The sequence below is a fragment of the Kogia breviceps genome, chromosome 2 (genome assembly GCF_026419965.1).
Source record: "Kogia breviceps isolate mKogBre1 chromosome 2, mKogBre1 haplotype 1, whole genome shotgun sequence".
NCBI classification, from domain to species: Eukaryota; Metazoa; Chordata; class Mammalia; order Artiodactyla; family Physeteridae; genus Kogia; species Kogia breviceps.
In genome coordinates this window covers 28,864,933-28,891,349 of record NC_081311.1, presented here as the reverse complement: position 1 = coordinate 28,891,349, position 26,417 = coordinate 28,864,933, and the positions used below count along the sequence as shown (strand labels likewise).

Genomic DNA, 26,417 nt, shown 5'->3' with positions numbered 1-26,417 from the left:
AACCATTTAGTTTAGATTCCATATATATGTGTTACCATACGGTATTTGTTTTTCTCTTTCTGAGTTACTTCACTCTGTATGACAGACGCTAGGTCCATCCACCTCACTACAAGTAACTCAATTTCATTTTTTATGGCTGAGTAATATTCCATTGTATATATTGTGCCACATCTTCATTATCCATTCATCTGTCGATGGACATTTAGGTTGCTTCCATGTCCTAGCTATTGCAAATAGAGCTGCAATGAACATTGTGGTACATGATTCTTTTTGAATTAGTGTTCTCAGGGTATATGCCCAGTAGTGGGATTGCTGGGTTGTACAGTAGTTCTATTTTTAGTTTTTAAGAAACCTCCATACTGTTCTTCATAGTGGCTGTATCAATTTACATTCCCACCAACAGTGCAAGAGGGTTCCCTTTTCTCCACACCCTCTCCAGCATTTATTGTTTCTAGATTTTTTGATGATGGCCATTCTGACTGGTGTGAGGTGATACCTCATTGCAGTTTTGATTTGCATTTCTCTAATGATTGATGTTGAGCATTCTTTCATGTGTTTGTTAGCAATCTGTATATCTTCTTTGGAGAAATGTCTATTTAGGTCTTCTGCCCATTTTTGGTTTGGGTTATTTTTTTGATATTGAGCTACATGAGCTGCTTGTAAATGTTGGAGATTAATCCTTTGTCAGTTGCTTTGTTTGAAAATATCTTCTCCCATTCAGAGGCTTGTCTTTTCGTCTTTTTTATAGTTTCCTTTGCTGTGCAAAAGCTTTTAAGTTTCATTAGGTCCCATTTGTTTATTTTTGTTTTTATTTCCATTTCTCTAGGAGGTGGGTCAAAAAGGATCTTGCTTTATGTCATAGAGTGTTCTTCCTATGTTTTCCTCTAAGAGTTTTATAGTGTCTGGCCTTACATTTAGGTCTTTAACCCATTTTGAGTTTATTTTTGTGTATGGTGTTAGGAGTGCTCTAATTTCATTCTTTTACATGTAGCTGTTCAGTTTTCCCAGCACCACTTATTGAAGAGGCTATCTTTTCTCCATGGTATGTTCTTGCTTCCTTTATCAAAGATAAGGTGACCATATGTGTGTGGGTTTATCTCTGGGCTTTCTGTCCTCTTCCATTGATCTGTATTTCTGTTTTTGTGCCAGTACCATACGGTCTTGATTACTGTAGCTTTGTAGTATAGTTTGAAGTCAGGAAACCTGATTCTTCCAGCTCCATTTTTCTTAAGATTGCTTTGCCTATTTGGGGTCTTTTGAGTTTCTGTACAAATTGTGAAATTTTTTCTTCTAATTTTGTGAAAAATGCCATTGGTAGTTTGATAGGATTGCATTGAATCTGTAGATTGCTTTGGGTAGTAGAGTCATTTTTACAATGTTGATTCTGCCAATCCAAGAACAAGGTATATCTCTCCATCTGTTTGTATCATCTTTAATTTCTTTCATCAGTGTCTTATAGATTTCTGCATACAGGTCGTTTGTCTCCTTAAGTAGGTTTATTCCTAGCTATTTTATTCTTTTTGTTGCAGTGGTAAATGGGAGTGTTTCCTTAATTTCTCTTTCAGATTTTTCACCATTAGTGTATAAGAATGCCAGAGATTTCTGTGCATTAATTTTGTATCCTGCTACTTTACCAAATTCATTGATTAGCTCTAGTAGTTTTCTGGTATCATCTTTAGGATTCTCTATGTACAGTATCTTGTCATCTGTAAACAGTGACAGCTTTACTTCTTCTTTTCCTATTTGGATTCCTTTTATTTCTTTTTCTTCTCTGATTGCTGTGGCTGAAACTTCCAAAACGATGTTGAATAAGAGTGGTGAGAGTGGGCAACCTTGTCTTGTTCCTGATCTTAGTGGAAATGGTTTCAGTTTTTCACCATTGAGAACGATGCTGGCTGTGGGTTTGTCATATATGGCCTTTATTATGTTGAGGAAAGTTCCCTCTATGCCTACTTTCTGGAGGGTTTTTTATCATAAATGGGTGTTGAATTTTGTCGAAAGCTTTTTCTACATCTATTGAGATGATCATATGGCTTTTCTCCTTCAGTTTGTTGATATGGTTTATCACGTTGATTGATTTCTGTATATTGAAGAATCCTTGCATTCCTGGTATAAACCCCACTTGATCATGATGTATGATCCTTTTAATGTGCTGCTGGATTCTGTTTGCTAGTATTTTGTTGAGGATTTTCGCATCTGTGTTCATCAGTGACATTGGACTGTAGTTTTCTTTAATTGTGACATCTTTGTCTGGTTTTGGTATCAGGGTGATGGTGGCCTTGTAGAATGAGTTGGGGAGTGTTCCTCCCTCTGCTATATTTTGGAAGAGTTTGAGAAGGATAGGTGTTAGCTCCTTTCTAAATGTTTGATAGAATTTGCCTGTTAATTCATCTGGTCCTGGACTTCTGTTTGTTGGAAGATTTTTATTAACAGTTTCTATTTCAGTGCTTGTGATTGGTCTGTTTATATTTTCTATTTCTTCCTGTTTCAGTCTCAGAAAGTTGTGCTTTTCTAAGAATTTGTCCATTTCCAGATTGCCCATTTTATTGGCATATAGTTGCTTGTAGCAATTTCTCATGATTCTTCAGTGTCAGTTGTTACTTCTCCTTTTTCATTTTTGATTCTATTGATTTGAGTCTTCTCCGTTTTTTTCTTGATGAATCTGGCTAATGGTTTATCAGTTTTGTTTATCTTCTCAAAGAACCAGCTTTTAGTTTTATTGATCTTTGCTATTGTTTCCTTCATTGCTTTTTCATTTATTTCTGATCTGATCTTTATGATTTCTTTCCTTCTGCTAACTTTGGGGTTTTTTTGTTCTTCTTTCCCTAATTGCTTTAGGTATAAGGTTAGGTTGTATATTTGAGATGTTTCTTGTTTCTTGAGGTAGGATTGTATGGCTATAAACTTCCCTCTTAGAACTGCTCTTGCTGCATCCCATAGGTTTTGAGTCATCGTGTTTTCATTGTCATTTGTTTCTAAGTATTTTTAAATTTCCCTTTGATTTCTTCAGTGATCTCTTGGTTATTTAGTAGTGTATTGTTTAGCCTCCATGTGTTTGTATTTTTACAGATTTTTTCCTGTAATTGATATCTAGTCTCATAGTGCTGTGGTCAGAAAAGAGAATTGATGCGATTTGAATTTTCTTAAATTTACCAAGGCTTGATTTGTGACCCAAGATATGATCTATCCTGGAGAATGTTCCATGAGCACTTGAGAAGAAAGTGTATTCTGTTGTTTTTGGATGGAAAGTCCTATAAATATCAATTAAGTCAATCTTGTTTAATGTATCATTTAAAGCTTGTGTTTCCTTCCTTATTTTCATGTTGGATGATCTGTCCATTGGTGAAAGTGGGGTGTTAAAGTCCCCTACTATGATTGTGTTACTGTTGATTTCCCATTTTATCGTTGTTAGCATTTGCCTTATGTATTGAGGTGCTCCTATGTTGGGTGCATAAATATTTACAATTGTTATACCTTCTTCTTGGATTGATCCCTTGATCATTATGTAGTGTCCTTCTTTGTCTCTTGTAATAGTCTTTATTTTAAAGTCTATTTGTCTGATATGAGAATTGCTACTCCAGCTTTCTTTTGATTTACATTTTCATGGAATATCTTTTTCCATCCCCTCACTTTTTTTTTGTTAACATCTTTATTGGAGTATAATTGCTTTACAATGGTGTGTTAATTTCTGCTTTATAACAAAGTGAATCAGCTATACATATACATATATCCCCGTATCTCCTTCCTCTTGCATCTCCCTCCCACCTTCCCTATCCCATCTCTCTAGGTAGTCACAAAGCACCAAGCTGATCTCCTTGTGCTATGTGGCTGCTTTCCACTAGCTATCGATTTTACATTTGGTAGTGTATATATGTCCATGACACTCTCTCACTTCATCCCATCTTACCCTTCCCCCTCCCTGTGTCCTCAAGTCCATTCTCTATGTCTGCGTCTTTCTTTCCTGCCCCTAGGTTCTTCAGAACCATTTTTTTTTAGATTCCATATATATGTGTTAGCATATGGTATTTGTTTTTCTCTTTCTGACTTACTTCACTCTGTATGAGAGACTCTAGGTCCATCCACCTCACTACAAATAACCCAATTTCGTTTCTTTTTATGGCTGATTAGTATTCCACTGTATATATGTGCCACATCTTCTTTATCCATTCGTTTGTCGATGGACACTTAGGTTGCTTCCATGTCCTGGTTATTGTAAATAGTGCTGCAGTGAATATGGTCATCACCTCACTTTCCGTCTGTATGTGTCCCTAGGTCTGAAGTGGGTCTCTTGTAGACAGCATATATGTGGGTCTTGGTTTTGTATCCATTCAGCCAGTCTCTGACTTTTGGTTGGAGCATTTAATCCATTTACATTTAAGGTAGTTATCGATATATATGTTTCTATTACCATTTACTTAATTGTTTTGGGTTTGTTGTTGTAGGTCTTTTCCTTCTCTTGTGTTTCTTGCCTAGAGAAGTTCCTTTAGCATTTGTTGTAGAGCTGGTTTGGTGGTGTTGAATTCTCTTAGCTTTTGCTTGTCTGTAAATGTTTTAATTTCTCTGTCGAATCTGAATGTGATCCTTGCCAGGTAGAGTAATATTGGTTGTAAGTTTTTCCCTTTCATCACTTTATTTTTATTTTATTTATTTATTTTTTAAACATCTTTATTGGAGTATAACTGTTTTACAATAGTGTGTTAGTTTTTCCTTTACAACAAAGTGAATCAGTTATACATATACATATGTTCCCATATCTCTTCCCTCTTGCATCTCCCTCCCTCCTACCCTCCCTATCCCCATACCCCCAGGTGGTCACAGTCCACCTAGCTGATCTCCCTGTGCTATGCGGCTACTTTCCACTAGCTATCTATTTTACGTTTGGTAGTGTATATATGTCCATGCCACTCTCTCACTTTGTCACAGCTTACCCTTCTCCCTCCCCATATCCTCAAGTCCATGCTCTAGTAGGTCTGTGTTTTATTCCCGTCCTACCACTAATCTCTTCATGACATTTTTTTTTCCTTAGAGTCCATATATATGTTAGTATATGGTATTTGTTTTTCTCCTTCTGACTTACTTCACTCTGTATGACAGACTCCAGGTCTATCCACCTCATTACAAATAACTCAGTTTCATTTCTTTTTATGGCTGAGTAATAGTCCATTGTATATTTGTGCCACATCTTCTTTATCCATTCATCTGTTGATGGACACTTAGGTTGCTTCCATGTCCTGGCTATCGTAAATAGAGCTGCAATGAACATTTTGGTACATGACTCTTTTTGAGTTATGGTTTTCTCAGAGTATATGCCCAGTAGTGGGATTGCTGGGTCGTATGGTAGTTCTATTTTTAGATTTTTAAGGAACTCCCATACTGTTCTCCATAGTGGCTGTATCAATTTACATTCCCACCAACAGTGCAAGAGGGTTCCCTTTTCTCCACACCCTCTCCAGCATTTATTGTTTCCAGATTTTTTGATGATGGCCAATCTGACCGGTGTGAGATGATATCTCATTGTAGTTTTGATTTGCATTTCTCTAATGATTAATGATGTTGAGCATTCTTTCATGTGTTTGTTGGCGATGTGTATATCTTCTTTGGAGAAATGTCTATTTAATTCTTCTGCCCATTTTTGGTTTGGGTTGTTTTTTTTGATATTGAGCTGCATGAGCTGCTTGTAAATGTTGGAGATTAATCCTTTGTCAGTTGCTTTGTTTGAAAATATCTTCTCCCATTCTGAGGGTTGTCTTTTGGTCTTGTTCATGGTATCCTTTGCTGTGCAAAAGCTTTTAAGTTTCATTAGGTCCCATTTGTTTGTTTTTGTTTTTATTTCCATTTCTCTAGGAGATGGGTCACAAAGGATCTTGCTGTGATTTATGTCATAGAGTGTTCTGCCTATGTTTTCCTCTAAGAGTTTGATAGTGTCTGGCCTTACATTTAGGTCTTTAACCCATTTGGAGTTTATTTTTGTGTGTGGTGTTAGGGAGTGTTCTAATTTCATACTTTTACACGTAGCTGTCCAGTTTTCCCAGCACCACTTATTGAAGAGGCTGTCTTTTCTCCACTGTATATCCTTCCCTCCTTTATCAAAGGGTGACCATACGTGTGTGGGTTTACCTCTGGGCTTTCTATCCTGTTCCATTGATCTATATTTCTGTTTTTGTTCCAGTACCATACTGTCTTGATTACTGTAGCCTTGTAGTATAGTTGAAGTCAGGGAGCCTGATTCCTCCAGCTCCATGTTTCGTTCTCAAGATTGCTTTGGCTATTCGGGGTCTTTTGTGTTTCCATACAAATTGTGAAATTTTTTGTTCTAGTTCTGTAAAAAATGCCAGTGGTAATTTGATAGGGATCGCATTGAATCTGTAGATTGCTTTGGGTAGTAGAGTCATTTTCACAATGTTGATTCTGCCAATCCAAGAACATGGTATATCTCTCCACCTATTTGTATCATCTTTAATTTCTTTCATCAGTGTCTTATAGTTTTCTGCATACAAGTCTTTTGTCTCCTTAGGTAGGTTTATTCCTAGATATTTTATTCTTTTTGTTGCAATGTTAAATGGGAGTATTTTCTTAATTTCACTCTCAGATTTTTCATCATTAGTGTATAAGAATGCCAGAGATTTCTGTGCATTAATTTTGTATCCTGCTACTTTACCAAATTCATTGATTAGCTCTAGTAGTTTTCTGGTAGCATCCTTAGGGTTCTCTATGTATAGTATCATGTCATCTGCAAACAGTGACAGCTTTACTTCTTCTTTTCCTATTTGGATTCCTTTTATTTGTTTTTTTCTCTGATTGCTGTGGCTAGAACTTCCAAAACGATATTGAATAAGAGTGGTGAGAGTGGGCAACCTTGTCTTGTTCCTGATCTTAGTGGAAATGGTTTCAGTTTTTCACCATTGAGAACGATGCTGGCTGTGGGTTTGTCATATATGGCCTTTATTATGTTGAGGAAAGTTCCCTCTATGCCTACTTTCTGGAAGGTTTTTATCATAAATGGGTGTTGAATTTTGTCGAAAGCTTTTTCTACATCTATTGAGAACATATGGTTTTTCTCCTTCAGTTTGTTGATATGGTTTATCACGTTGATTGATTTCTGTATATTGAAGAATCCTTGCATTCCTGGAATAAACCCCACTTGATCATGGTTTATGATCCTTTTAATGTGCTGTTGGATTCTGTTTGCTAATATTTTGTTGAGGATTTTTGCATCTGTGTTCATCAGTGATATTGGCCTGTAGTTTTCTTTCTTTGTGACGTCTTTGTCTGGTTTTGGTATCAAGGTGATGGTGGCCTTGTAGAATGAGTTGGGGAGTGTTCCTCCCTCTGCTATCTTTTAGAAGAGTTTGAGAAGGATAGGTGTTAGCTCTTCTCTAAATGTTTGATAGAATTCACCTGTGAAGCCATCTGGTCCTGGGCTTTTGTTTGTTGGAAGATTTTTAATCAGTTTCAATTTCAGTGCTTGTGATTGGTCTGTTCATATTTTCTATTTCTTCCTGGTTCAGTCTCGGCAGCTTGTGGATTTCTAAGAATTTGTCCACTTCTTCCAGGTTGTCCATTTTATTGGCATACAGTTGCTTGTAGTAATCTCTAATAATCATTTGTATTTTTGCAGTATCAGTTGTCACATCTCCTTTTTCATTTCAAATTCTATTGATTTGAGTCTTCTCCCTTTTATTCTTGATGAGTCTGGCTAATGGTTTATCAATTTTATTTATCTTCTCAAAGAACCAGCTTTTAGTTTTATTGATCTTTGCTATTGTTTACTTCACTTCTTTTTCATTTATTTCTGATCTGATCTTTATGATTTCTTTCCTTCTGCTAAATTTGGGGGGGTTTTTGTTCTTCTTTCTCTAATTGCTTTAAGTGCAAAGTTAGGTTGTTTATTCGAGATGTTTCCTGTTTCTTAAGGTATGATTGTATTGCTATAAACTTCCCTCTTAGAACTGCTTTTGCTGTATCCCATAGGTTTTGGGTCGTCGTGTCTCCATTGTCATTTGTTTCTAAGTATTTTTTGATTTTCTCTTTGATTTCTTCAGTGATCACTTCGTTATTAAGTAGTGTATTGTTTAGCCTCCATGTGATTGTATTTTTTACAGATCTTTTCCTGTAATTGATATCTAGTCTCATAGCATTGTGGTCAGAAAAGATACTTGATACGATTTCAATTTTCTTAAGTTTACCAAGGCTAGATTTGTGACCCAAGATATGATCGATCCTGAAGAATGTTCCATGAGCACTTGAGAAAAATGTGTATTCTGTTGTTTTTGGATGGAATGTCCTATAAATATCAATTAAGTCCATCTTGTGTAATGTATCATTTAAAGCTTGTGTTTCCTTATTTATTTTCATTTTGGATGATCTGTCCATTGGTGAAAGTGGTGTGTTAAAGTCCCCTACTATGATTGTGTAACTGTCAATTTCCCCTTTTATGGCTGTTAGTATTTGCCTTATGTATTGAGGTGCTCCTATGTTGGGTGCATAAATATTTACAATTGTTGTATCTTCTTCGTGGATTGTTCCCTTGATCATTATGTAGTGTCCTTCTTTGTCTCTTGTAATAGTTTTTATTTTAAAGTCTATTTTGTCTGATATGAGAATTGCTACTCCAGCTTTCTTCTGATTTCCATTTGCATGGAATATCTTTTTCCATCCCCTTACTTTCAGTCTGTATGTGTCCCTAGGTCTGAAGTTGGTCTCTTGTAGACAGCATATATATGGGTCTTGTTTTTGTATCCATTCAGCCAGTCTGTGTCTTTTGGTGGGAGAATTTAATCCATTTACATTTAAGGTAATTATCAATATGTATGTTCCTATTACCATTTACTTAATTGTTTCGGGTTGTTCTTGTAGGTCTTTTCCTTCTCTTGTGTTTCTTGCCTAGAGAAGTTCCTTTAGCATTTGTTGTAGGGCTGGTTTGGTGGTGCTGAACTCTCAGCTTTTGCTTCTCTGTAAAGGTTTTAATTTCTCCATCAAAGCTGAATGAGATCCTTGCTGGGTAGAGTAATCTTGGTTGTAGGGTTTTTTCCTTCATCACTTTAAATATGTCCTGCCACTCCCTTCTGGCTTGTAGAGTTTCTGCTGAAAGATCAGATGTTAACCTTATGGGGATTCCCTTGTGTGTTATTTGTTGTTTTTCCCTTGCTGCTTTTAATATGTTTTCTTTGTATTTAATTTTTGACAGTTTGATTATTATGTGTCTTGGTGTGTTTATCCTTGGGTTTATCCTGTATGGGACTCTCTGTGCTTCCTGGACTTGATTGACTATTTCCTTTCCTATATTAGGGAAGTTTTCCACTATAATCTCTTGAAATATTTTCTCAGTCACTTTCTTTTTCTCTTCTTCTGGGACCCCTATAATTCGAATGTTGGTGCGTTTAATGTTGTCCCAGAGGTCTCTGAGACTGTCCTCAGTTCTTTTAATTCTTTTTTCTTTATTCTGCTCTGCAGTAGGTATTTCCACTATTTTAGCTTCCAGGTCACTTATCCGTCCTTCTGCCTCAGTTATTCTGCTATTGATCCTATTTAGAGTATTTTTCATTTCATTTATTGTGTTGCTTATCGTTCCTTCTTCTTTATTTCTTCTAGGTCCTTGTTAACTGTTTCTTGCAATTTGTCTATTCTATTTCCAAGATTTTGAATCATCTTTACTATCATTATTCTGAATTCTTTTTCAGGTAGACTGCCTATTTCCTCTTCATTTGTTAGGTCTGGTGTGTTTTTATCTTGCTCCTTCATCTGCTATGTGTTTTTCTGTCTTCTCATTTTGCTTATCTTACTGTGTTTGGGGTCTCCTTTTTGCAGGCTGCAGGTTCGTAGTTCCCGTTGTTTTTGGTGGCTGTCCCCAGTGGCTAAGGTTGGTTCAGTGGGTTGAGTAGGTTTCCTGGTTGGGGGGACTAGTGCCTCTGTTCTGGAGGATGAGGCTGGATCTTGTCTTTCTGGTGGGCAGGTCCATGTCTTGTGGTGTGTTTGGGGATGTTGGTAGCCTTATGTTTTTAGGCAGCCTCTCTGCTAAAGGATGGGGCTGTAGACCTGTCTTGCTCTTTGTTGGGGATAGTGTGTCCAACACTGTTCGTTGCTGGTCCTTGAGTGAAGCTGGGTCTTGGTGTTGAGATGGAGATCTCTGGGAGATTTTTACTGTTTGATATTGCGTGGAGCTGGGAGGTCTCTTGTGGACCAGTGTCTTGAGGTTGGTTCTCCCACCTCAGAGACACAGCCCTGGTGCCTGGCTGGAGAGCCAAGAGCCTTTAATCCACACAGATCAAAATAAAAGGGAGAAAAAAGAGAAAGGACAGAGAAGGAAGGAAGGAGGGAGGGAGGGAGCAAGGGAAGGAAGAAAGGAAGGGAAGAAGGAAGGAAGAAATGAAGGAAGAAAGCAAGAAAGGAAAGAAGGAAGGAGGAGAGGAAGAAAGGGAGGAAGGAGGAGAGGAAGAAAGGGAGGAAGGAGGAGAGGAAGAAAGGAAGAGAGGGAGGAAGGAAGAGAGGAAGGAAGGAAGAAAGGGAGAAGACAAAATAACGTAGGATAAAGTATAGTTATTAAAATAAAAAATAATTATTAAGAAGAAAAATTTGTATTAAAAAAAACAAAGAAAAACGGGTCGATCTAACCCTAGGACAAATGTTGAAAGCAAAGCTATACAGACAAAATCTCACACAGCAGCACACACATACACACTCACAAAAAGAAAAAAGGTGAAAATAATAGTATATCTTGCTCCCAAAGTCCACCTCCTCAACTTGGGATGATTTGTTGTCTATTCAGGTTTTCCACAGATGCAGGGCACTTCAAGTTGATTGTGGAGCTTTAATCTGCCATTTCTGAGGTTGCTGGGAGAGACCTCCCCCTCTCCTCTTTGTTTGCACAGCTCCTGGGGTTCAGCTTTGGACTTGGCCCCGCCTCTGCGTGTAGGTCATCCGAGGGTGTCTGCCCTTCGCTCAGACAGGACGGGGTTAAAGGAGCAGCTGATTCGGGGGCTCTGGCACAGGCTGGGGGGAGGGAGGGGCAAGGATGCGGGGCGAGCCCGCGGCGGCAGAGGCTGGCGTGACGCTGCACCGGCCCAAGGCGTGCCCTGCGTTCTCCCGGGGAAGCTGTCCCTGGATCCTGGGACCCTGGCAGTGGCGGACTGCACAGGCTCCCGGGAGGGGCGGTATGGAGAGTGACCTGTGCTCACACACAGGCCTCTTGTTGGTGGCAGCAGCAACCCTAGCGTCCCACACCCGTCTCTACTGTCCGAGCCGACAGCCTCGGCTCGCACCCGTTTCTGGAGCTCTTTTAAGGGGCGCGCTTAATCCCCTCTCCTAGTGCCCCAGGAAGCATAGAGGGAAGAAAAGGTCTCTTGCCTCTTCGGCAGCTCCAGACTTCAACCGGACTCCCTCCCGGCCAGCCGTGGCGCACTAGCCCCTTCAGGCTGTGTTCACGCCGCCAACCCCAGTCCTCTCCCGGCTTCTGACTGAAGCCCGAGCCTTAGCTCCCGGCTCCTGCCCGCTCTGGCGGGTGAGCAGACAAGCCTCTTGGGCTGATGAGTGCCGGTCGGCACCACTCCGCTGCAGGAATCTCTCTGCTTTGCCCTCCGCACCCTGTGGGTGTGCTCTCCTCCGCAGCTCTGAAGCTTCCACCCAGCCACCCACAGTCTCCGCCTGCGAAGGGGCTTCTAGTGTGTGGAAACCTTTCCTCCTTCACAGCTCCCTCCCACTGGTGCAGGTCCCGTCCCTATTCTTTGTCTCTGTTTTTTCTTTTGCCCTTCCCAGGTACGTGGGGAGTTTCTTGTCTTTTGGGAGGTCTGAGGTCTTCTGCCAGCGTTCGGTGGGTGTTCTATAGGAGAAGTTCCATGTGTAGATGTATTTCTGATGTCTCTGTGAGGAGGAAGGAGATCTCTGCGTCTTACTCTTCCACCATCTTGAAGCTTCTCCCATCACTTTAAATATGTCCTGCCACTCCCTTCTGGCTTGCAGAGTTTCTGCTGAAAGATCAGCTGTTAACCTTATGGGAATTCCGTGTATGTTATTTGTTGCTTTTCCCTTGCTGCTTTTAATATTTTTTCTTTGTATTTAATTTTTGATAGTTTGATTAATATGTGTCTTGGCATGTTTCTCCTTGGATTTATCCTGTATCGGACTCTCTGCACTTCCTGGACTTGATTGACTATTTCCTTTCCCATATTAGGGAAGTTTTCAAGTATAATCTCTTCAAATATTTTCTTGGTCCCTTTTTTTTTTTTTCTTTTCTTCTTCTAAGATTCGTATAATTCGAATGTTGGTGTGTTTAATGTTGGCAAGACAGATTTTTTTTTTTCTTTTTTTGTGGTATGTGGGCTGCTCACTGTTGTGGCCTCTTCCGTTGCGGAGCACAGGCTCCGGACATGCAGGCTCAGCAGCCATGGCTCACGGGCCCAGACACTCCACGGCATGTGGGATCCTCCTGGACTGGGGTGTGAACCTGTGTCCCCTGCATCGGAGTCAGACTCTCAACCACTGTGCCACCATGGAAGCCCAAGACAGATTCTTAACCACTGGACCACCAGGGAATTCCCCAGGGAATGGTTTTAAAAGGCAACATTTGGGGTGAGGGTTTCAGCTTGTAGACTTCCTTCGGATCGGTGGGTGGTAAAGTGGCAGGGTGATGTTTCAGGAATCTTAATCATCAACCTTCTGGTTCCAACCAGTCTGGGGCTAAGTGCTTGTGGTCAACATGTAGTCACCATCCTCCACCTGGGTGAGAATCTTAGTTTCTGCAGAACAATTCAAAGATATGCATCTAATTGTTACATATACCCCTTGAAGAGGAGCTAGGACTTTGTTTTATAGTTGAACTATTCTTTCTTGACTGCTTTTCCTTTGTTTCTGCATTCCCTCACTTCCCTAGTTAGTAACTGCTTGAGTCTGCTCCTTGGAACTCAGGGAAGGCCTAGGAGACTAAAGCTTTTTTCTACAAACAAGAAAGGGAGGACACAGAGGGGTTTTTGTACACAGGAGGGCTCCGCAGTGTCCTGCTTGGTTTCAATTCCCCCTTTTATACTCTCTTGAGGAGAACAGGTATGGCACAAGAAAGGGCATGAAGTTTTGGATAGAGATGTTAGAGATGTTAATCATAAATTCAGCAGAGGAACTCAGTTTTAGTGGGACTCAGTTTCAGTACTTAATATAAATTATTTTCTTCTTCAGGGTATAAATCTCAGTGGGGGTCAGAAGCAGCGGATCAGCCTGGCCAGAGCTACCTATCAAAATTCAGACATCTATATTCTGGATGACCCCCTATCAGCCGTGGATGCTCATGTGGGAAAACATATTTTTAATAAGGTCTTGGGTCCCAATGGCCTGTTGAAAGGAAAGGTGAGAAATTATTTAAAGTGATGAAGACATGAGGAGGGGCACACATGTCCTAGGACTGCTGGGTACTGAAGCAGATTTCCTTATTTACCTGCCCCCTGGGCTGCTGAGGAGATACAGTGTCAGACTGGTCTCCCAGGAGGTGATTTGGTGAGGGCTCCCATCTTAAGATCATAGCTTATGTGGGAACTGGCTAATTTGAGCCTTATTCTCTGGCTCCAACATTAAGCCTTTTAGGATTATTAATTATGATAAAAAGTCCGTTGAGATCTTTGGTATAATAAGAAATATATTTGGTCTTTTTCACTAGGTCCTGGCACAGAGCTCCTAACCCTTAGAATTTCCTGAGTGATACTAAGAATGTCTTTTGTTATTCACAGTGAGCCCCTTTAGATCACACCTGAGCTTATGCTAATGAGTGACTTATGGAGGGGCCCCTAGATAGCCTCTGAACAAGGCTGTTCCTCAGAAAGACCAAGTGATGGGAGGATTGGAACTTTCAGCCCCACATACCAACTTCTGGGGAGAGGAGGATGGGCTGGAGATTGTGTTATAAAAATTCTTGAATAAGCAGATTCAGAGAGCTTCTAGATTGCTGAGAACATTAAGGTGCTGGGAAGGTGGCACACCTGGTGAGAGATGGAAATTCTGCACAAGCACCCCACCCCCGAAACCTTACCCTATGCATCTCTTCCATTTCACTGTTCCTGAGTTGTATCCTTTGTAATAAACTGGTAAACAGTAAGTAAAATATTTTCCTGGCATCTATGAGCCATTCTGGCAAATTATCATACCTGAGGAGGGGGCCATGGAAATCCTCAATTTATAGCTAGTTGGTCAGAAGTATGGGTGGGATTCTAGACTTTGGGCTAGCATTAGAAGTCAGGGCAGTCTTGTGGGCTCTGGCTAGCTGTGGGTTTCTGGGTAGCTGCTGTCAGAATTGAACTGTTGGACACTCAGAATTGGTTGGTGTCAGAAAACATGCCAGAGGACCCAACAATTTACCTTGCTGGGACACAGGTCATCCTGCAGGTATTAGAGCTCTACTCTAAGAAGGCACTTTCCTGGAACTCTTGCAGAATGTAGGAGCACTATGTCTGGAAAGGATGACTCAATCTGAATATAGAAATAAAGCCTATGTGTTTGGGGTATTCATTATGTCCCAGGCCTGTGCTAAGCACTTTGACTGCATTGTCTCATTTGATTCTTGCGATGCCCCTGTGAGATAGTACAGATAAAGTGGCCAGGGCAAATCACTGGAGCTGGTCATAGGCTTTCCTTAACATAGGCAAGTTAGCACAGTAGGCTGAATGGGAGAGGGGCTGACAGAGCCCCTTGAGGGTTTGAGTATGCTTCTCACCAGTAGCAAGTCTAGTGTGAGGGCTGTCAGCACTCCATCTGTGTTTGGCCTTTTCCCTTCAAGGTTTTTTGAAAGCTGCCAGTCAGAGGGTGGCAGGGTTGACTGGGCTGCTGTCCCACTGAGGCCTTTTGCCTCTCTTGGATCAGTGAGTCAACAGCAACTCACTCTCCCTCCTATGCCTGGTCCTGACTTCTGTCCTTAAGGCTAATTGGCTCCATTCATTCATGAACTGAATACCCACCCTGGGCCTGGTTCATTGCAGACTGAGCACACAGATGAAAAGGTCTCATCCCTGCTCTCAAGTAACTTAAATCGAATTGGCAGACATACCAAAAAGCAAATAATAATATTATAATACAAGAATCATTTTTAATGGCAGAATATACAAACTACCATGGAAACACTGGAGGAATACCCAATTCTTGCCTGGGGATTCAGGAAAGGCTACCAGAAGAGCTGGCTTTGAGCTGAGACTCAAAGGATGAGCATCTCCCAAGTCTTCCTGATAAGAGCAACCTAGTGTCTGTGGGGCTGTGAAGTAGAGAGCAGAGGCAGTGGGCTTGGGCTGCCTCTCTAGAGGCCCATCTCAACCCCCTGGATGCTATCTGAGTCTCATTACTGATCTGTGAGTGTTTATCTTTCTTTGAGTGGAATTCCTGTTTCAGTAGGTCAGTGTCGTCCATAAATAGACAAGAATACAAGGGAGGCCAAGTCTTCCATGCCAGGGAAGGCCTGGGCCAAAGACACAATTTCTTGCCCTATAATGATTCTAACATACTAAAATAATCTGGGCAATTCCTGTTAGATCAGTTACCTGTTTAGTGAGGGGGCAGTTAGTTTTGCATGCCTCAATTATATTGATAGTCCTTGATCTCAAGTGACGTCCCTAAGCCCAACTCTTGGCTACCAGGAAGCTGGAGGAAAACGTGTGCAGGGCAAACCTCATTGTCACTACAGGAAAATAACTGTGAATATATCCATGATGACAGGAGTCTCATCTTACACATGGGGTCAGGTTTTAGGATGAGGTGCTGGGAAGTAAAGAGGAAGTAAAAGAGATCGAGTGGTCGGGACCACATTTTGAAGGAAAGCCCCACAGTGACTCTGTTTTTCCTTTTCAATAGTAATCTAAGGAACATGGTGGACATAGGGTAGTCAGCACAACTTACTGTTATTTTTACAGACTCGACTCTTGGTGACACACAGCATTCACTTTCTTCCCCAAGTGGATGAGATTGTGGTTTTGGGGAATGGCACCGTCTTGGAGAAGGGATCCTACAGCACTCTGTTGGCCAAGAAAGGACTGTTTGCTAAGAATCTGAAGACATTCATAAAACAGACAGGTCCTAAAGACGAGGCCACAGGTATGTGAAGAGGATTGGAACAGGATAGAACTTGGGTAGGGAAGGGGTAGGAGTAGTAAACTACCACTATTTACCTCCTGAACTGTTCAGTACCCAGTGAACTAAATTTGGAAATGAATTATCCAGAGATCCAATATCTGTTCTTTCTGTGTTTTGTGTCTCTGTAAAGAAACACAAACATAGAAACTTTATATCTGAGCCAAACTGGGGGATAATCCTGCTCACCTGGTCTCTGACATGCAATCAAAGGACACCCTTTAGAGGATGACTGGAGGTTTGGGGTGATTAGCCCTCGTGGAAGAGACACCAGTGACACAAGGGGCGACCTTTTAGGGAATGCCCTGCTTCTATTGACTCAAGTCACATATTCCACCCTATCTACCCAAATTCATGAAAACCACTTCCTGGACAGTTTTGTAATACCTGGTACTAATAATGTACTGCTAAACTGTTCATAACAAAGGGATCTTGACTAATACACCAAAAGCCACTGGGTATTTTGAACCATAAAAAAAAATCATTGCAGTTGCATAGTCTCACAGTACGCCACAGGAATAGCCCCTACCCAATATCACTACCACTGGGGTCACTGATTAGCCTCAGTCAGTAATGGAGCCCTGGTCTCTGTGGTCCTTCCCAAGAACCTGCCAGGAGTAGTCCTGTGCATGGTTCTGGGTATCTGCTTCAGGTAGCAATTATGAGCAGGAGGTCAGGACTGAGAAAGCAAGATCTGGAGGGTACAGGGGCATTCTGAAAGTCAGTCAGAAGAGGCAGTAACTACAGAGCCTGCAAGTGGGATCACAGTCAGGCCTTGAGGTCAGGACATGTGATGGTTTAAAACCACAAGAGTCGGAAAGAAAAGCCTAAACCAAGAAGTCTGTAAGCATTGGTGGGACAGGGTGGGAACAAAGAATATGATGGTGTGGGCTATAGGGATTGGGACCCAGCCCAGGAAAGTGGGGCAGGGATTCCAGCAGAAAGGAAGGGTTCAGAGCTTTCCATCAGTCTTTATGTGCTCCAGGACAGGCCTGGAGATAACAAAAAGCACCTGCTTGGGGACTGAAGATCTCCAGCAAAGGGCAGTGTCTGATGCTGGATACCCCTGAGTTATTGCTCAGTCACCCACATCACCACAACCTGGACAGTTTTCTCCTTCTAATTCTAAACTTTTTCTTTCTGATTTGTGTTTCTGAGTTTCTAAGTTCTGTTTATAAACCCCCATGGATAGACAGCCCCTTTGAAAAATCCTATCTTTTTTGTACAAAAGACAGTTTGCAAAACAGCTCATTAAACCCTTGCTCTGGGAAACATCGATAGGCCATTTCTGAGACGTTGTATAAGCCCCACTACCTGTCATGCTGTTGGGTCGGTTCTGGGGCTCAAAGTACAGACTACAAGATGGTAGAATAAAGGGAAGGTCAGGAGGGCAAAGGTAACCTGTATCAATATTGGCTCTGTGTATTTCCTAATTAGCTGCCATAACAAAACACTACAAATTGGGTGTCTTAAAAAACAGAAATGTATTGTCTCACAGTTCTAGAGGCTAGAAGTCCAAAATCAAGGTGTCAATAAGATTGGTTCCTTCTAAAGGCAATAGGGAGGGATCTATTCCAGGTCTTTCTCCTGGCTTCTGGTGGTTTGTTGGCATTCTTTTGCATCCTTCATATCAATCTCTGCCTTCATCTTCACATGGTGTTATACCTTAGGTGCATTTGTGTCCAAATTTCCCCTTTTTACAAGGACATCAGACATATTGGATCGGGGCCCATGCTATAATGGGCCTAATAGAGATGTTCTCTATTCGGTGAGAACTTTTCTTTAGATCTTTAGACATGGTTTCCTGTTGTTCTTTGAATGTATTTATCATAGCTGATTTAAGTCTTTGTCCAGTAAGTCCAACATCTGTGCTTCCTTGAGTACAGTTTCTTTTGACTGCTTTTTTCCTGTGTACAATCCATACTTTCCTGATTCCTTGTATGTCTCATAATTCTTTGTTGAAAACCGGTCTCTTTTTTTCAAACATCTTTATTGGAGTATAATTGCTTTACATTGTTGTGTTAGTTTCTGCTTTATAACAAAGTGAATCAGCTATACATATACATATATCCCCGTATCTCCTCCCTCTTGCATCTCCCTTCCACCCTCACTATTCCACACCTCTAGTTGGTCACAAAGCACTGAGCTGATCTCCCTGTACTATGTGGCTGCTTCTCACTAGGTATCTATTTTACATTTGGTAGTATGTATAAGTCCATGCCACTCTCTCACTTCATCCCAGCTTACCCTTCTCCCTCCCTGTGTCCTCAAGTCCATTCTCTACGTTTGTGTCTTTATTCCTATCCTGCCCCTAGGTTCTTCATAGCCATTTTTTTTTCTTTTTAGATTCCATATACATGTGTTAGCATATGGTATTTGTTTTTCTCTTTCTAACTTCACTCTGTATGACAGACTCCAGGTCCATCCACCTCACTACAAGTAACTCAATTTCGTTTCTTTTTATGGCTGAGTAATATTCCATTGTATATATGTGCCACATCTTGTTTATCCATTCGTTTGTCGATGGACACTTAGGTTGCTTCCACATCCTGGCTATTGCAAATAGAGCTGCAATGAACATTGTGGTACATGACTCTTTTTGAATTATGGTTTTCTCAGGGTATATGCTCAGTAGTGGGATTGCTGGGTCATATGGTAGTTCTATTTTTAGTTTTAAAGGAACCTCCATACTGTTCTCCATAGTGGTTGTATCAATTTACATTCCCACCAACAGTGCAAGAGGATTCCCTTTTCTCCACACCCTCTCCAGCATTTATTGTTTCTAGATTTTTTGATGATGGCCATTCTGACTGGTGTGAGGTGATACCTCATTGTGGTTTTGATTTGTATTTCTCTAATGATTAATGATGTTGAGCATTCTTTCATGTGTTTGTTGGCGATGTGTATATCTTCTTTGGAGAAATGTCTATTTAATTCTTCTGCCCATTTTTGGTTTGGGTTGTTTTTTTTGATATTGAGCTGCATGAGCTGCTTGTAAAAGTTGGAGATTAATCCTTTGTCAGTTGCTTTGTTTGAAAATATCTTCTCCCATTCAGAGGCTTGTCTTTTCGTCTTTTTTACAGTTTCCTTTGCTGTGCAAAAGCTTTTAAGTTTCATTAGGTCCCATTTGTTTATTTTTGTTTTTATTTCCATTTCTCTAGGAGGTGGGTCAAAAAGGATCTTGCTGTGACTTATTTCATAGAGTGTTCTGCCTATGTTTTCCTCTAAGAGTTTTTTTTTTTTTTTTTTTCCTCTAAGAGTTTTATAGTGTCTGGCCTTACATTTAGGTCTGTAATCCATTTTGAGTTTATTTTTATGTATGGTGTTAGGGAGTGTTCTAATTTCATTCTTTTACATGTAGCTGTTCAGTTTCCCCAGCACCACTTATTGAAGAGGCTGTCTTTTCTCCATTGTATATTCTTGCCTCCTTTATCAAAAATAAGGTGACCATATGTGCATGGGTTTATCTCTGAGCTTTCTATCCTGTTCCATTGATCTGTATTTCTGTTTTTGTGCCAGTACCATACTGTCTTGATTACTAAAAACCAGTCATTTAAAATAGTATAACAATTCTGGAAATATGATCTCTCTCCCCTCCATCCTCAACTTTGGCCAGTATGTTTGCTTTTGTTGTTCCTCCTGTTTAGTTTCCTGAAGTAATTCTGTTAAGTCTACATTCTTTCGTCTCATGTGGCCATAGAAGTCCCTGCTTGGTTGGCTTAGTGGTCAGTTAACGATTGGACAGAGATTTCCTCAAGTGCCTGGAACAGATATGTCACTCAGCCTTTGCTGAGGTGCTCTGTGTGGATGGAGGGCGGGGGTGGACATGTCTGTTTAACATGCCAGCAGGCAATTTATAGTTCTGCCTCAGCCTTTTTTCCCTGCTTGCACAGAGTCTGAAGGTAAGCCAGAGGTAAGAGAATAGGACATTCTCAAGTCCTTCTTGGGTTGGCTTGCGTGCAGCCCTACACGTGTGTATGACATTCTCGATTGCCAGGAAAATACTGAAGATATCAAAGCTCCCTATGGATATCTTATTCCCCGGGTTTTTTTTCCTCTTAAGTTCTTGGTCAGTTTCATCTTTGCCCCAGCTGTTATCACTCCCTCAGGCAGCTGTGATGTTAAACAACTACTGCTGATTGTTAGAGCCAACGCCAAGTCAGGTTCAATAAAGACAAGCCCTGTGAATGGAATTTTCCAGGGAACTGCCAGACAGGTCAAATAATGACAATTCTCCAGCAGTGAGGTTTTGAGCATGTTCTGAACCCACTTTGTTCCTTCCAGCAGCTGCTAGGCTGGTGATTTTCATGGTTTTACAATAATTGTGAGGCTGTTGGTTTTCTAGGCTACAGCAGATCTAAGGAGAGGGGAATAGGAATAGGGTAAATTAAACTATTACAAAACTTACTGTTCTTTCTGAGATTTAGCCATTTTTCTTAAATAAATGCTCCTTGGATTGTTGCAAGCCTTTGGTTAATTTCAAAGTTATGGAAAATTTGATTTTGACAATTTTTGGCCAGTATGTTCACTGCTTTTACAGAGGTACCAAATTCTGGAAGTCATAACTCTACCATTTTCACAGACCAAGCTGTTTTACCTTTTATTTTCAGGATATGTTTTTTAAGATGCTTTAAATTAATAAAATTTCTCAAATTATTTGAATTTCAAGCAGAACATTTTAAATTTACACTCACCTTTTTAGTCATTTCTGGGGATTATGACTCTTCTGTTTGTCTACTGTAATCCTTAAAAGTTCTTTCCTGCTCCAAAGGAACTTACAAGCTTCTGGGAAAATTCTTCTCCTTTTTGACCGTTTCTCTTCCAGTGGAATATTAACTCACCTCTCCTTTATCCTGGTATTTTTCAATGAGATGTCCTAATAAATGGTATTTCTGGAGTAAAAGATTCCAACCTGTGTGTACATCTGGGATCTCTTATTAAGACCAATAAGATCAAAAAAGACTTCTCTTCTTGTTCATAGGGCTATGACAGCTCTATGCAGCTATCTCCCTAACCTTTGATGTGTCTCCTAGTCAATGAGGACAGTGAAGAAGATGACTATGGGCTGATGCCCAGTGTGGAGGAAATCCCTGAAGATGTGGCCTCCTTGTCCATGAAAAGAGAGAACAGTCTTCATCGAACATTTAGTCGCAGGTTGGTCACATATTCAGCTGGCAGCCCCCAGCACTTCCATAGTTCCACTTGATCATTCTCTTTTTCTCTGTGGACTTTTCCTGAGTGTCCACATGGATGCTCCCAGCTCTTCTTTTGTTTCCGTGCATGTGGAGGAGTGTTGGGGTGGTGTGTTTCCCCCATTACCATCTGCTCTGAAATGTGACTTTGATGTGAGCAGAGCGACTGTGACACCTGCTTGCAAGAAGACCCTCGAGATGCATCTACATGCTCAGGAAAGCTTCCCCTCTCAATCTCTCAGTTCTAGGTCCAGTAGCAGGCGTCTGAAGCCCTTAAAAGACTTGAAAACTCGGAATGTGAATATCCTAAAGGAGGAGGAAGAACCAGTGAAAGGGCAAAAACTAATTAAGAAGGAATTCATACAAACTGGAAAGGTAAACACCACAGTAAAAAGTACCATTAGAGATGATATAAGGCTTGGGATTTGAACATTTTTAAGTTTGATGGCTTGAATACATATCTACAGGGGGATATGTCTTATGTGCTTTGCCAGTCTTTAAAGTTATCATTGAAATGTTAGCAGAGGCTCTGGGCTTTTAATCAAATTGTATTTCCATGAAGAATGACACATTTCCTGTGAACATCCTCATACTACACTTCATGAGTGTTTGATTCCATTCTGATATGTGGCAAAAACAAAAATGCTTTGAGATGCAATTCTGGGAGCCAGAGAACACCAATATATCAAGCTCATAGCACACAATTCAAATTAATAAAACTTAAAACCAAGCTCTTAAATTTAAGATCTTAACTTAAACATTAATAAAACAAATTCCAAGGTCTTTGGTATAGCCTTATCTGTCCCACTCTGGGTTGTTTTTTTTTTTTTTTTTTTTTTTTTTTTGCGGTAGGCAGGCCTCTCACTGTTGTGGCCTCTCCCGTTGCGGAGCACAGGCTCCGGACGCGCAGGCTCAGCGGCCATGGCTCATGGGCCCAGCCGCTCCACGGCATGTGGGATCTTCCCAGGCCGGGGCACGAACCTGTGTCCCCAGCATTGGCAGGCAGACTCCCAACCACGGCACCACCTTGGAAGCCCCCCACTCTGTTTTTATCTCTTTTCCTCTTAATTGCATCTAGAAGCTCATTAATAACCTGATGGTTATTTACCCTGCATTGTATTTCAGCATTGATTATTATCATCCTGGCCCAGTACAGAAATGTGATCAGACTACCAAATTTTGCCACCTGCTATCCACTTTCCAAAGGACTGTACTCCCCCTATGATTGGTATTCTAGGTAATTCCTCACCAAAAGCCGCTAGGAACTCTACTAATATTGAGGTGGGGGCTTTGCAGGTGAAGTTCTCCATCTACCTGAAATACCTACAAGCAATAGGATGGTGTTCGATATTCTTCATTATCTTTGGGTTTGTGCTCCATTCCGTGTCTTTTATTGGATCAAACCTCTGGCTCAGTGCTTGGACCCGTGACTCTAAAACCTTCAATAGCACCAACTATCCAGCCTCTCAGAGGGACCTGAGAGTTGGCGTTTATGGAGCTCTGGGATTAGCACAAGGTATGTGTGACGGCTACGGCAGCCATCTCTGAGACAGTCTGTCAGGTCCACGTCCTTTGCCTGGACTCATGAAAATTTGCTATTATGTCCTGCACAAGTCTTCAGGAATCCCTGTGCATGGTGCTGACTAAACTGGTTCCATTTCCAGGTATATTTGTGCTCATTGCAAACCTCTGGAGTGTGTATGGTTCCATCCATGCAGCAAACATTCTTCACAAGCAGCTGCTGAACAATATCCTTCGAGTACCCATGAGTTTTTTTGACACAACACCCATTGGCCGGATAGTGAACAGGTTTGCTGGCGTAAGTATCCCAAGGGCTGTAAGACGTGTTTATATGCTGAGGATCTTTTTATTTCCGACAGGGAAAGAATTTTCATGTGCCCCTAGGCAACACTGGGCAGTTCCAGTTCTTTGGTCCACTCAGCATGCAGGTATTTCTTGAACACCTTGTGTGAGGTCCTAAGGATCCTGGGGTTACAGGGATGAACAACTCTTTCCCTTTAAGTAGCTCACCATCTAGTGAGGGGGACGGCCAAGGAAGTAAAGGATTATGATAGAATATAGGAAAGCCAGTAACAACGATGTGTACAGTGGCATTCTTGGAGTACAAAAGTGTGACAGAAAAGAGATACCAGCTCAACCTGGGTGACTGAGGGTGGGAAATGTCAGAAAAGGAGGGACTTAACTCATAGAAGGGAGATGGGAGATGGTTGGGGTAGGGGATGGGTGAGTGGCAGAAGCAGGACGTGAAGGATTATTCTGCAGAGGGAAAAACACAAGTAAAAGCGCTATCACTAGTTGTGACAGTGCATAAAAGAGATAGCAGCAGCACAACCCTTTGCTTGGTCGCTGCCTCCATCCCTGAAACTCCCATCCTTGATGCTTTAAAAATAAGTAAACGAGGTCTGGATTGTGGAATCCTATGATTTTCATGGGGTTCTGCATCGACTGCAGATTCTGGGACCCTTAGCATTTATTCATTCAACATATATTGAGTACCTTCTATGAGCCAAAGACTACTAGGCATTGGGATGCTCAGTAAATGCTAAGATCATATAGATGGCTCTCTTCCACGAGCCAGACCAAAGTCATTGATTCTTAATGAACATAAGATGGAAATTTCAGGAACAGAGGAAACCAGACAATTCTGAATAATATTCAACTATCACCACCAGAATTTTCAGTCTTCTGCTTGTAGAAGAGGGTGCACATTTTTAAAAAAATGTCTGAGGAGCTCTGAGCCCTTATTTGTTTGGTCTTGGAGCAGACACAGAAAGTCTAGCTCCCAGCTCAGAGGCAGGTTCTGGGGACCAGGTGACTGCTTCAAAAGTGGGTAGGTCCCCACTTGTCACCTTCCTCTGGAACAAAGATGGTGGGCATGATGTCACTGGAGACAACTTAAATGGGCTTTCTGCTCTTAAATAGAACCTAAAAAAGTACACAATTTTGGATGGGGAGATTTCTCACAGGAATTTTGCAAATGTTGTACACTCTTTTCCGCTGTTGTTTTATATATATATATATATAAAATTAATCTTCCGAAAAAGAGAACACAGAGATCTTACTGTGAGTTACTTAAGCAACAGTCATATTTTGCTGTTTTTGCATAAGAAAGAAAACTGTCATTAATTATACAGTATGTTTTGTGGAGGAGGTGGCTCAGACCATAAAGGAGGATTAGACCTAGGGTCCTCTGGAGCCTACGACTGAGCCCTTAAGAGGAGATAAAGGAGGGGGTGGAGGAAGGAAAGATGGAGAATCTGTGTCAGGTAAGGGTCAAAATTAATCTGCATAGAACTAATAGCTGGTGAGGATTTCTTTTTTTTTTTTTCAACCCTGGACATATAGTTATTTGCATTCTGATGTGACTGAGCAAATTCCCTGCTGGAACCGAGAAGATGTAAAATGTCATAGGGATTCATTAGCACACCATCTCTCCTCCTTGTGTGTCCCCAGGATATCTCCACGGTGGACGACACCCTCCCCATGTCTTTTCGCAGCTGGATTTTGTGCTTCCTGGGCATCAGCAGCACGCTGGTCATGATCTGCCTGGCCACTCCCGTCTTCATCGTCATCATCATCCCTCTTGGCATCATTTATGTGTCTGTTCAGGTAGGTTTGGAAATGGCTAGGTTTCCTTCCTTCTCTACTCATAAAAGCCCAAGCTCCTTCCTGAGACTCTTCTCTTGTGTTTATTGCTAGTCACTCTCCCCTCTCCAGCATCTTCATCACTGAGCCAGATATTAACATACCAAGGAGCCCGTAGGCCACTTTCTGAAGCTGAAGTGTCAGCACTGCTGGGTGGGTGGAAGTTCACGGTCAATCTCACCTTAACTGCTGCCCCGCACCCCACAAGTGTAAGTGGGGCATATTTATGTTTGGATCCAAGACTACTTTGAGGTTGGCTCTGAACAAAGTCTTGAAGCTCTGTAAGACCCTTCACAATGGTAAGGTAATCGGTCGCTTCTAGAAGAGTTGTGCTAAGGCTGCTTCCTTGGTTGGCTTAGGATTATCTACTTGGAGATGTCCCTCGGCAGGAGCCTGGGCTCTTTTCACTTCAGGGCAGTTCTCCTTTCACTGGGGTGTCTGCGGGTGGCTTAGGCTCAATTCCAGTGTGTTCTTGAGGACACAGTTAGCTTAAGAGCCAAGCCTCATGGGAAAACTAGAGCAAGTGCAAGGGGCTCCATGCCCATGATAAAAACTGATGAGGGGAGGGAAGCTGTGGAGAGAATTCTTGTTCCACCATTTACCCTCGGGATGAATTGATCACCTTGAGAAAACAATTCTGAAGCCCTTCAGTCAAGGGCAGACTTGTGGCCTGTGGTAAGTTCACACCCCCTGGTGTTTGTGTTGAGTTCCTCAGGAACATCGTCATCTTTGTCAGTAACAAACCAACAAATAAGAGGCAGGATCTCTAAGGAAATTTCTAGGTATAACATTTTGAATTCTGACTCTCAAATGCCCAGTTCTTCCCTAGTTTCAACAAATCCTCTTGGAATCTAGTAGCACCACTAACCCACCCCACTGAACCTCCCCCTTCAGCCTGCGCTATTACATCCAGTTCCAGTTCTTAGACCCTCTGCATTCCACACACCTCCAAAAGATCTTTACCTTCACACACTGTCAAAGCACAATTTTGGTCACTTACCGGATTCTATTCAACTTTTATCAAAACCTTGGCATACCTTTCTTGGACCATTTACTGCCCATCTCCACTTTCCACACCCCTCGGTTCCCAGCAGCATTTATAAAATCTCTTAGAGACTGTTTTTCTAACCACTACAAAACTGTCATTTAGACAATATGTGCAGATTCTTGGGACCACACAGATTAGGCTGACAAAACTCCTTACGTGGTTTGAAAACTCCAACCTCTGGGGCTGAGGTGTGGTGTCCTAGCTTTCGTGCTCCTCTGTTCCCTCCGACCCCAGATCTTCCCATCATCCTCTTCCTCTGAGCCTCTCTCATTTCTCCTCTAGTCAGAGATGAGACCAGAGCCGCTTCTCTGTTCAGATGTGAGCTGTGGCCTCAACGTAAAGAATACTGGGTCACGGCCATGAAGGAAGAGGTACAGCATATGTGATATGATCATATGACTGAGTCTTCACTTTTTTGGGTC

General features: G+C 41.4%; 1 protein-coding gene and 1 long non-coding RNA gene across 2 annotated transcripts in view; one reads left to right on the top strand and one right to left on the bottom strand.

Moving 5' to 3' along the window:
- The window catches only part of ABCC2 (ATP binding cassette subfamily C member 2), a 69,943-nt gene that overhangs the window by 32,751 nt on the left and 10,775 nt on the right, over positions 1–26,417 (top strand). Inside the window, exons 18-24 of the mRNA XM_059054687.2 lie at positions 13,165–13,332; positions 15,873–16,053; positions 21,123–21,243; positions 21,524–21,656; positions 22,578–22,797; positions 22,946–23,100; positions 24,756–24,911. Of these exons, the coding sequence (XP_058910670.1) occupies positions 13,165–13,332; positions 15,873–16,053; positions 21,123–21,243; positions 21,524–21,656; positions 22,578–22,797; positions 22,946–23,100; positions 24,756–24,911 (1,134 nt within the window). The remainder of the gene's footprint in view (positions 1–13,164; positions 13,333–15,872; positions 16,054–21,122; positions 21,244–21,523; positions 21,657–22,577; positions 22,798–22,945; positions 23,101–24,755; positions 24,912–26,417) is intronic.
- Positions 19,439–26,417, bottom strand: part of LOC136793517 (uncharacterized) — a 36,483-nt gene continuing 29,504 nt past the window's right edge. Inside the window, exons 4-5 of the long non-coding RNA XR_010838851.1 lie at positions 20,784–21,587; positions 19,439–20,446 (exon numbers count right to left, since the gene is read on the bottom strand). This is a non-coding gene — a long non-coding RNA (uncharacterized lncRNA). The remainder of the gene's footprint in view (positions 20,447–20,783; positions 21,588–26,417) is intronic.